A 12,534-nucleotide genomic window follows, 5' to 3' on the forward strand; every position below is an offset into this window, starting at 1 on the left:
TAACAGCACCTCTGGGGAAAATAAGTGGAAAGACCCATAAACATACAGTCATCTCTTGGATCCATTGGAGAATGGTACTAAGCTCCTCCTCATTTATCATGGATGCTCAAGTTTCTTATATAAAATTGCAATAATTTATGTACATTCTTCCATTTATTATTAGTATTATTACTATTACTATTACTACTACTACTATTACTACCAGGGATTGAACCCAGAGGTGCTTAACCACTGAGCCACATCTCCAGCCCTTTTATTTTTTGAGATAGGTTTGCAACTTGCTTAGGGTCTTGCTAAGTTGCTGAGGCTGGCCTTTGAACGTGTGGTCCTCCTGCCTCAGCCTCTCAAGCCACTGGGATTATAAGTATGTGCTACCGTGCCTGGCATACTTTAAATCATTTTTATATTACTTATAATATGTAACACAATAAAAATGGTATGTAAATAGTTGTTAATACTGCATTGTTTAGGGAATGATAAGAAAAAAGTCTGTACATGTTCAGTATAGATTTTTTTAAAAATATTTCCCATTTGAGGTTGGCTGAATCTATGGATATGGAACCCACATAAATACACTTATATTCTGCTTAAATCTTTAATAAGAAGTATGTATTTATGACTTAGCTAATAAACAAAATCATATTAGATAATTTCCAATGAACTACATTCTTACTAAACTATCTCTTCACAGAAAAACCATTAACCAGTGATTCAACAGAAAGGAAACAGAGTGGCTCACTTTCGGGCAATGGTGGTCACACGGATGCGCTTCTGGGTACTGGAGTGCTGATACTGCGTGACAAACTGGATGGCACCTCTGCCTCCTTGGGGGATCGGGGCATTGTGCTGCAAGTTGAGAGGTCACACACTTGATTACTGTCATAGGCATGACTCAGTCAAGGCCCACTGTGCTCCTCTACAATTGACAGCTAACGTGGTGAGGATCTTGATGCATTCTGAATAGTACATTTTGGACCTGCACATTCATTTCACTCTACATAACTTTTACCTCAAAAAAAAAAAAAAAAAAAAAAAAAAAAAGGAAGAAGAACCACATCCATTACTCTTGGTCTGGGGCTATAGCTTAGGGGAAGAGCACATGTTTAGCATGCATGCAAGGCCTTGGGTTCAATTCCCAGCACTGGGGGAAAAAACAAAACAAAACTGAATCCCAGTTAACAATATATATGCTGAAATGTTTAGGGAATACAACTATGATTGTAAGTTGCTCTGAAATGCATAAGAAATAAGATAGACATACATACAACAAAGCAACTATAGTAAAATCTTAATTACAGATCTACCTGGTAGATATGTGGGTATTCACTATAAAACTTTTTTCCAATTTCTCCATGTTTGCAATTTTTCTTAATAAAATATTGGAGAAATTCTCTAATATTACAATGAAGAGTAATGGCTGGTAAAATGACCTATCAGTTCAACAATAGAGTGATAAAATTAACTTGCTGTCTGAATCTGACTAAGCCCTGGATAGAATATTAAAAGATTATACCATACCAGCATCAGGCCTAAAACAATATAAAGTCAGTACTTGTTTATGGAGAAATAATCAAGGAATAGTGGCTTGTATCCAACCCACCTGATTGACAACTTCAAAGTAGATGCCAAGTGTAGATGTAGGATCCAGACCACAGATTTTCCACTGACTCGTGCCACCAACACCAAGCTCCTACAGATGAGAAGAATTTAAAACACAAAAACACAACTCTATGGTTAACTGTTAAAGAAAAATGCTGATGAACAGATCAGGACACTTAGAACATGAACTCTGAGGTAAAAATTTATATTATAGACCAGAAAAATCCTTAACATTTATATTCAAAGCACTTTAAAATTTTTAAAGCTTTTTAGATTGGCACTCTAAACAATTTTCATTACATCACATATATTAGAATTATCTACTTATTTTTGAAAAAACAAATTTTTTTTTTTTTTTTTTTTTTTGGTACCGAGGATTGAACTCAGGGGCACTTGATCACTCTACCACATCCCCAGCCCTATTTTGCATTTTTTTAGAGACAGGGTCTCACTGAGTTGCTTACACCTTACTTTAGTAAACTCATGATCCTTCCACCTTAGTCTTCAAAGCAGCTGAAATTTCAGGATTGCACCACTGCACCTGGCTTTTTTTGAAAGTTCTATATACTTCTGACACCATCATTATTAGGGCAAGAAATAAAAGAGTGGCAGAACTTTAGCTGTAAAATACTTCTTTTTTTTTTTCTTTTTGGCAAAAGCTATATATAAATTGTCAGTGAGGAAACAAAGGAGATCATAATGGTGTGAAGGCTGCTTTTTACTGATTCGATGAATGGCTCCCAGTGATAAATATGAGTTCCCTTAAACATGAATTTGACATTGTTTTAATAACAATATCTACAAGAAAACAACACAAATATAAAAAAACACCTAGAAACATCAAATGAGATTACCAGACCCTGAAATATATTCTATCATCATAGAGGAGCTGGCACCATACCTTATCTGGATGCAGAATGCTTTGCTTAGAAAGTACCATGCTTAGACATTAATAGAGTCATCTATGTTACTCGACTCTACTCACACTGCACACTGTCAGCTGAGTGTACAACTGACATCTGTCTGGTATGGAGCCATGCCAGGGCCCTCCATACCTGGCCACAGAACCAGTGATCTCAGGGAGGTGACAGTTTGAGTGGAGAGGAAAGATTCTTAAGTGAAATTGCACAGCAGTTTTAAGATAGAGAGCAGGGAGGGCACTCTGTTTTGTCAGCACCTCTTATGCAAGACTGTGAGATGGATGGATTTGTAGGTGTTCAGCTTCCATTTTAGAGGTATTTTCTAAAAGAAGCAGGGATTTCACATCCACTGGAAGGTGAAGGGCAAAACCCAGCAAAAATGGCCAAGAAGTCAAAGGAGCTTATGGGTCTTCCCTTCTTTCTTCACTAGCTCCTTCTCTAGGCACTGGACTCAGCAATGGTACAACTCTCCAGTGCCCAGAATAACAATTTCTCTCTAATATACAATTGCCTTACTTAAGCATTTAAATGACTTTATTGGAAAAAGTACAAAAATAGAATTAGAAAACCATCATTTTATAATTTCTAGTGAAATAATTTGATTCAAGTGAAGATAATCAACAGATGCTAAAACCATTAAGCTGTTCGCAAACTGAATTTAATCACACCTTTAAAAACTTTTGCTTCTCAAGAAATACAGAGAGAAAAGAAACAACACAGAGACTCACTCCTTCAAGGAAACCATCAGACATATCAAGAATGTGAGACATCCTATTAGAGAAGACCTCTGGCACTATCTCTTCAATAAATCAATCTCATGTTTTTTTTAAAAAAAGGCAAAGAATATACACAAATGAACAAAAAGATGAAGACTATTCTAGATTTTTTTTAAACACTTAAGTATAGCTGGGCACAGTGGTGCATGCCTGTAATCCCACAATTGAGGAGGCTCAGAAAAAAAACAATCCCAAGTTTGAGGCTAGCCTCAGAAACTTAGCAAAACTCTGCCTCAAAATAAAAACTTTTTAAAAGGGGTAGATGTGTAGCACAAGGGTAGAGTGTCCCTGGGTTTAATCCCCACTGTTATTAAAAAAAAAAAAAAAAAAAAAAAAAGGTTGGTAAAGCTACTGTGTCAAGGAAATGCTAATCAAAAAGATAAGGCAAATGTGGCAAGAAGAGAGGACACAGCTAAATTATGGCAAACTGTTAATAACTGACAATGCTGAACAGAAAATTCTTCCTTAAAACTTCTCTGTATGCTTGAAAATTAGATCTTTCTCTTTGTATCTGCACCGCCAATCAAAACTTTCAGGGCTTAACTTTATTGGAACAGCTAATTGTACTACTTCATAAAAATGTCTTCTTAACCTACTTCACAAAGACTTCACCAGGCATATTTTAAGTCTATGGAAAATACTCTGGTATAGGCAGCCTTTCCAAAGCCCTGCCAGAAAATAGGAATACAAGTCCTTTGGCACTCTGGGGTAATGAGTGACTCTTCAGATGGGCTTTTGGGCAGCAATCTGCCCCACCCAGGGAACTACAGGAATGTTCACTCAAATTGTCTTTCCTCTGTCAAGCTTGACAAAAGTTTAATCTGTGTAGTAACTTGTGAATGTTTGTTCTGATGAAGATAAAGATGATACAGTGAAACAGAACATCTCAAGTAGGCCTCCGGTATGTCAAGCCCTGTCCCAACTGCTTTACCTGATCTACCTTATTTACTCCTCCTAACAAGGCTGTGAGGTAAGCATTGTTATTGTCCCATTTGCCAGATAAAGATATTGAATTACAGAGCAACTGAGTATTTTGCCAGGGCTACACAATTACTGAAAGGTAGTGATGCCCTGAACTCAATTGGCTCTACAGTCCACCCACCCATTAAAGATGACCATGAGGGAAGGACATGACTATGTCATCCCCACCTGGGACCATGCTGCATCAGACCAAAAGCTTTGCTTTTTGGTAGCTGAAGTATATATAAGAGGATGTGGGTCATCAGTAAAGCCACTCTCCCAAGTGATGACTGAATTGGTTCACATACACTCACAAATTATTACTAGAGAAAACAATGTCTGTATATGTAACAGTATCATCTGCTGCCTAACCAATTAATGGCAGTCTCTGTTGTAGGAAGGCCCATTATTAGCTGAGAGTGAAGCAAAGATATCAACTCTAAGGGCAGCAAGCATATAGAATCCCTGAAGGATTCTGCTGAATGGTTGCCTTTACTGTAGGGCAAGCCTGTGGCTCCTCAACAGTCACTCATGCATGGGTTGTGGAGTCAGGGGGACCTGGGATCTAGCTTCTACATGTCAGCTCTGATTCTGAGCAAGACTCTAACCTCTGTGACTTGTCAGTTTCTTTCTCTCTAACACCATCTCTCAGAGTTGCCATCAATGAGGGTTAGCCCTTCTCCCCCCACTATAGGTGACAATACAAGATCATTGTGCTCAGACTCATCTAATGAGTTAACTCCAGGGCAGGTGAGGGTGAAGGAGGAGTTTCCTTACATTTTCTGACACACAGGGTCCTTTCATGTTTAGAGATACACACGGACCAATGGCACCAGCAATCTTCAGTTCCCGAGATGTCTAAAATAAATTCACAACAGAGTAAACGTTAAAATCACTAAGATCCATCCTGCTCTTACAACAAGCAAATATGGCAATATCATTCCACCAAAAGAAAATCCCACATGGATTAAAGCATCCAACTGCTCCCCTACTAACTTTTCCAGGGCTACTTGACTTAATTAAAATTTTTTAAAAATCTGCCTGTAGGTGCTGCATGAAGATGATACAGCATTTTCAACTCTCTCAGTTCACTTTTCAAACCTTAAAATTATATACCTAGAAGATAACAATTCTACCAACAAACTACATTCTTTTCCAATCCCATATGTGGTTACAATTATTTACATATTTTTTGGTGTGTGCATGTTTTATTTTTATTTTCTAACTTTTAAAATTTGTTCTTTTTACATATATATGACAGTAGGGTGTATTTTGACATATATATACATGGAGTATAACTTATTCTAATTAGGATACCATTCTTGTGGTTTTATATGATGGGGAGTTTCACTGGTTGTGTATTCATATATGAACATAGGAAAGCTATGTCTGATATTTATGTATTTCTAACCAGTGAACATACTGTTTTGTGTTGCTTTAAAAATACTTAATTCATGAAGCCCACACAAGGCCAACTTGCTTAGATTTTTTTAGCTGAACTCATTTCAAAAACATCCATTTCTGCTGGGTGTGGTGGCTCATCTCAGTAATCCCAGCAACTCAGGAGGCTGGTACAGGAGGATCACAAATTCCAGGCCAGCCTCCACAACTTAGTAAAATTTGTCTCAAAATAAAATATAAAAAGGGCTGGGATATGGCTCAATGGCCATTGGATTCAATCCCTGATACCAAAAAAAACAAACAAAACAAAAAAAATCACCCATTCCTCTTTAACAACAAAAAATCTCAAACATATGAGAATGTTGTTTAAAGGCTAACCTAGATGATTTAATGATCACCTCCAACTCTCCATAGTTTCTATTGGCCCTTTTTATTGTTTCCTCAATGACTCAGAGTCAACTGTCTCCGGCGATGAGTCCGTATGTGGGAAAACAAACGAAAACTCACAGTGCTGGCTGTTTTAGAGCACTCTGATAATTCTTCAGGCAAGTACTAATATAAACTGCTTATAGAATACAGTTTATATTAGTATTAGTTTATATTAGTGACTACAGTGTGGCTGCTATGCTGAGGTCATAATGCTGCTTAGAACACTCACCCCATTATCCCACCTCCCAATTTCAACTGTCCTAAAGCAAGGTGAAGGAGGGCCTATAGAGGAACCAAAAACTCATTGTTTAGAATGCTAACCAATACATAGGTCCTCCTCCAGGAGAAAAGAGATAGGTGAATGATATACGTTATGATAGCAAATTTTTTTAATATTTATTCTTTAGTTGTAGTTGATAAATACCTTTATTTTATTTATTTTTATGTGGTGCTGAGCATTGACCCCAGGGCCTCACTTGCACTAGGCAAACGCTCTATCGCTGAGCCACAACCCCAGCCTGATGACAGCAAATTTTGTAGGGATTATTTTAATTGGCCTCTATATGCCTGTGTCCAGTTGAAGTTGCCAGAAGTCTGACTATTAAACAAGCAGCAACATTCTAGCTGGGTGCAGTGGCATGTGCCTATAATCCCAACTACTTGGGAAGTTGAGGCAGTAGGATCACAAATTCAAGGCCAGTCTGGACAACTTGGTGAGATCCTATCTCAAAATAAAAAATAAGAAAGGCTAGGGGGCTGGGGTTGTGGTTCAGTATGGAGTGTTTGTCAAGCATGTGTGAAGCACTGGGTTCAATCCTCAGAATCGCATAAAAATAAATAAATAAATAAAATCTATTTTTTTAAAATTCTTAAAAAATAAATAAATAGGGGCTGGGGTTGTGGCTCAACAGTACAGCGCTCACCTAGCATGTGTGAGGCCCCGGGTTCGATCCTTAGCATCACAGAAAAAAATAAAATAAAATAAAGGTATTGGTGCTGGGGTTGTGGTTCAGCGGTAGAGCACTCATCTTGCATGCATGAGACCCTGGGTTCAATCCTCAGCACCACATAAAAAAATAAATAAATGAGTGAAATAAAGGTATTGTGTCTAACTACAACTAAAAAATAAATATTAAAAAATAATAATAATAAAGGTATTGTGTTCAACAACAACTAAAAAATAAATATTTTAAAAACAAATAAAATAGGGCTAAGGATGTAGCTCAGGGGTGGAGCACACCTGAGTTCAATTCCTAGTACCAAAAAAAAAAAAAAAAAAGTAACAACACTCTAATTCCATTAACATTTTAAAAGGCTATCATACCTTTACTTCTAAAGTAGCACCAAATGCCATTCGGAAATCTCCATTAAAATCTTTACTAAAGATTCTTTGGAATGTCTGCTTGAAGAGAGAAGTGTTGAAAGAATCTCCCATCACCATGTGGCCTCTAGGAAAAAAGAAAAAGTGAACATTAGTAAGAGGGAAAGCCATCCAGATGCTCCCTGGATGTTTACAAAGGAAAAAAAAAGAAACCCACGTCTGTAAAGGTACTAACTCACTTAAATAAAGAACAGCAAGTTTAATTTGTATTTAGGGGAGAAAAAGTTTCTAAAATATTAAACTAAGAATCCTTAAGAATACTTATATATCTTGATTACTATAGCAATTACACAAACCTATAGAGATGATAAAATCTGTTAGAATTACACCTATTCACATACAAAAGAAAAAAAAAGCACAGGTAAATAAGGTCTGCACTACAGTTAACTGTACTGTGCCAAAGTCCATTTCCTGGTACTGACATTGTACTATGTTTATGTAAGATGCTGCCCCGGGGAAGAGCTAGATGAAGAGTATGAAGAGACCTTTCTGTACTCCCAGCACATTTATAATTTCTGTAAATCCATAATTATTTCAAACAAAAAGTTTTTTTTTAAAGAGAGTATCCTTTGTTCAACAATCCTAGCAGTTTAAACAGATTATTATGATATTATGATAAATATATACATAAGTATATTTATCTACTACAGACATATAGAGATGTCTATGTATATACTGACATAGATACCTTGGGTTTTTGTCCATGATTCCCAGCCTAACTTCCTCCTCAATGCAAGTTATATAAATAGAATTTCTCTTCCCCAAGGCAAATCCCAGAAACTCTAACCACCAACTTTTCTGTCTTAGAACTGGCCATAAACAAATTCTATGACCTATCTTGTCTGATAAATCAAAAGGCCTACCTCTTACCCAGGAGAATGGAATGTGCACAGAAAGGCCAAGAAAAATACGAACAAGCTATCCTAGGTTTCCCCAGTCAACTAGTATTAAATGATATTCTTTTTGCCCAATTACATTTCTACATGGTTAGCCATACTTCAATCATACTTATGTAACAGTTGCCATAACAACCTAAAAGGACAGGTTTCAGATAGTTTCCAGATAGCCAAACACATTTAGGTTCCTAGAAAGTGTGTACCAGAGAGGATGGAAGCTCCATATCCCTTCCCACACCTCTCCTTATGCACCCCTTCACCTGTATCCTTTATAAAACCCTTCACAAGAAACTGGTAAATGTGTTTCCCTAAGTTCTATGTGAGATGATTGAACAAATTAATAGAACCCAAGGAGGAGTTTGTGGGAAGCCAAATTTATAGCCAGTCACTCATGTGCCTGGATAAAACAACTTGGGGCTTGTGTCTTCTAAAGTGGGTAGGGGCCAGTCTTGTGTGATATGACATTGTGTCCAAATAGGAAGAGTCAGGACTGAATTGAATTAGAGATCCCCAGCTGGTGTACACTGCAGAACTCATTGCTTGCTTGTTGACAAGGACAAACGCACACACACTGTAGGTTCATTGCAGTGCTCCGTGTTATGTGCAAATAGTAGGTGAGACTTGAGTTTGACTTGGGTTTTCTCTATAACAAGAAAACATGTCCAACTTTTCTCATACTTTTTCAGTATAGGAGAATAACCAGCCTGGGGAAAAACCTTTTCAGATTTACTCTGCTGCAACAAACTGAATCCTTGACTTCACAGGAACAATTTTTCTAATTGATGAATACTGATTTTTATCCCTTACTGAAGTTAGAGAAAATATTGTTCAAATTTTCAGCAAGAAGCTCAACCTGCTTCAGCTACACAACAAGCTGTCATTTATAAAACAGGATCCCAGAATTGGAAAGAAAACAAGAAAGGTTACCTGGTCCAGCTACGTCAATGTCTGAGCCCCTTAGTGAGAAGTTAACAATTTGGCCCCAAATATCCTCCCTCCCTTCTTCCTTAATCATGTATTCCACAGTTGCTTGGAATAAAGATGACATTCCCAGGGCTGGGGTTGTGGCTCAGCGGTAGAGTGCTTGCCTCGCATGTGTGAGGCTCTGGGTTCGATTCTCAGCACCACATAAAAATAAATAAAACTATTCTGTCCAACTACAACTAAAAAATAAATATTAAAAATAAATAAATAAAGATGACATTCCCTAGTGTACCTTGCATATAGTCACATGACTCACTTTAACTTGATGGAGAATCCTTTAGTTCGAGTGGGGCATGTTCTTGCCAGAAGGGCATATCCTTCTTTGGCCTTTCCACTCTGCTACTGTAATGTAGATAGAACTCCAGCAAATACCCCAAGCCACGCACTACACACCGAGGCAGATAGCTTGATGGGAGCCTCAGCCCTGATGATGATGAAACCAGTATACCAGACAGAAATGAACTTGTTTGGGGTCTCCTGTCATAGTCACACAATCTAATCTAACTCATACCCACCTGCCCCTTGACAACATCCCTGCCAAGTTAGGACTGAACATCTCCCTCCAGAAGCTGTCCACTCCATGTCTGGACAGTTCTCACTCTTTTTACTTTTTATTTTGAGATTGGGTCTTGCTAACTTGCCCAGGTTGACCTCAAACTTGCGATCCTCCTGCCTCAGCCTCCCAAGTAGCTGGGATTACACAGCAGGAACCACCATACCTAGGAAGACCTTTTTTAAAAAAAATATTTATTTTTTAGTTGTAGTTGGACAGAATACATTTATTTTATTTTTTTATTTTTATGTAGTGCTGAGGATCGAACCCAAGGTCTCTCATGTGCTAGGCAAGCACTCTACCACTGAGCCACAACCCCAGCCCCAAGACCTTTCTTTATACTGGATGAAATTCTATATCCCAGCAGCTTCACCCATTGTTCCTAATTCTTCTGATCTTTTCTCCACAGAACAACTCTTCAACATTGAATACAGTTCTCATGCTCATCTCTCTCTTTTTTTCTTTTGGTATTGGGGATAGAACTCAGAGGCACTTGACCACTGAGCCACATCCTCAGCCCTAGTTTGTATTTTATTTAGAGACAGGGTCTTACTGAGTTGCTTAGCACCTCACTTTTGCTGAGGTTGGCTTTCAACTCGCAATCCGCCTTCCTCAGCCTCCCAAGCCACTGTAGTGACATATGCCTCTGCACCCAGCTGTCTTCAACTTAGTCTTTTCTAGTTCCTTCAACCATTCTCCACATGGGAATGGGAGTGTAGCTCAATTTCAAGCATTCTCCAGCACTATATAAGCTTGTTTAAAAGGAAAAGCTCACAAAAGTTAAAGCTTGCAACTTAGCAAGCTACTAAGCAAGACCATGTCTCAAAATAAATAGATAGATAGATAGATAGATAGATAGATAGATAGATAGATAGATAGATAGGGCTGGGATCATGGCTCAGTGGTTATGCACCCTAGGGTCAATCCCCAGTATAAATAAATACTCAGAATGAAAAATGACATAATCTGTATAAGGTGTGACCATCACCAAAGAAACCAAGATTTTGATTTTCCTCAAAGATAATCTACTCCTATAACCTAGCCTATGATAACCCATCTTTGCAGGAAGTCATCCCAAGCTGTTGGCTCACCTTGAGCACTCAACAAAAACCCTACATCTTTTTATGTCACCATTAAGACATTTATCCAAAATGGAATTTGACCTAAATGTTGAGTTTTGTAGGAATCAAATACCTCAATGAGACACTGATGGAAATAATGATACCTCTCCACAAAAACCATACACATACACCCTAGCATACAAACCACAGAATGTTCACAAATACATTACAGCATTTCTGAGTGCTCTAAGTCAAGGACTCCTGAAGGGCACCATTCTATCATAAAATGGGAGTGTAGCTCAGTGGTAGAGTACTTCCCTAGATATGCAAGACCAAGGGTCCAATCCCCAGCACTGAAGGGAAAAAAAAAACAGACATTCTCTTTTTTCCAGGTGTTTACTGTGAACATACCCAGTAAGATTTGTACAACACTTCATCTCCAATAGTCCAGTTTGGTCAAGGGCACAAGCATAAATATCAATGCAGTGACCATTTGCAGCAGTTCTATTAGCAAGCATCTCATAGTGCTGTAAAGAGAGGAGAAAACTGTCTTTAGGAAACATTAACATTAATCCCAAGGTATGCCTTAACATACCAAATGATGTAATCAAACATAGGACTATGAAAATCATTATCTTCAAAACACAAAATAAAAAATAGTTTCCAATCTCAACAACCTTCACAAACTTACAGCTATCCACTTGAAGCTCAGAGGCTGGGGGCAATAATTTAATAGCAGCCAAGATCTGGAAGATCATCTCAGCAAATAAATCTTTTTGACTGTGACAAGAAGGCCTCAATAAAGCAGCTGTCACTCTAGAGCAATCTAAACCTGACACCAGGTTAACACAATTAACCCATACCCAAGAGAACCTACCTTGGTTGCCTTTTTCATGAACCGTGCATTATCCTTCTCAATATCATGCCAGGAACGAATAGGAATCTTTAATTCATCTCCAACCACCATGCCAGGCCCTTGTGTGGGGGGACCTCCAGTAAATAGCATGATACGGGCTCCTGTGTTTGGGAAAGTACCCTGAAACAGTAAATAACAGCATATTAGAAGGATATAGCCTATCTCCAAGTGTGTTTTCAATTTCCCTATAGAAATATTCCAAAAGATTCTCCTGAGCATTTTTTTTTTTTTTTTGCATTGGGGATTGAACTTAGGGTCTCATGCATGCTAAGCACGTTCTCAGCTCCTCATCAGCTGTTAATACTGATGATACAGCAGAATGATATAGATGACAATGCAGAAAAGCAGTACTTACTTTCTCTCACCCTAATGGCTTTATATACTTTTACTACTTTATTCTGAGCAGTTCCTATTGCTCTAATTCCCTTATTTTTTCTTGAAAACCTTTAGGAGCTCCTTCAATGTAGATAATAACAATGACTTTAGGTCACAGTGAATTTTCAAACAAAGCCAACAAATATGATTTTTTAAAAATATTTATTTTATAGTTGGACACAATACCTTTATTTCACTTAACTATTTTTTACATGGTACTGAGGATTGAACCCAGGGTCCTGCACATGCAAGATGAGTACTCTACCACTGAGCCACAACCCCA

The 12,534-nt window shown here is 37.9% G+C and overlaps 1 protein-coding gene across 2 annotated transcripts in view; it reads right to left on the reverse strand.

Annotated features, from left to right (window-relative positions):
• The window catches only part of Sec23b (SEC23 homolog B, COPII component), a 38,069-nt gene that overhangs the window by 14,408 nt on the left and 11,127 nt on the right, over positions 1-12,534 (reverse strand). For both annotated transcript variants that reach the window (XM_013356490.4, XM_005320434.5), the window contains exons 8-13: positions 11,838-11,996; positions 11,372-11,487; positions 7,410-7,533; positions 5,033-5,113; positions 1,601-1,690; positions 740-846 (exon numbers count right to left, since the gene is read on the reverse strand). In XM_013356490.4, coding sequence (XP_013211944.1) covers positions 740-846; positions 1,601-1,690; positions 5,033-5,113; positions 7,410-7,533; positions 11,372-11,487; positions 11,838-11,996 — 677 coding nt within the window. The remainder of the gene's footprint in view (positions 1-739; positions 847-1,600; positions 1,691-5,032; positions 5,114-7,409; positions 7,534-11,371; positions 11,488-11,837; positions 11,997-12,534) is intronic.

Source organism: Ictidomys tridecemlineatus, chromosome 5, assembly GCF_052094955.1.
Source record: "Ictidomys tridecemlineatus isolate mIctTri1 chromosome 5, mIctTri1.hap1, whole genome shotgun sequence".
In the NCBI taxonomy this organism is placed as follows: Eukaryota; Metazoa; Chordata; class Mammalia; order Rodentia; family Sciuridae; genus Ictidomys; species Ictidomys tridecemlineatus.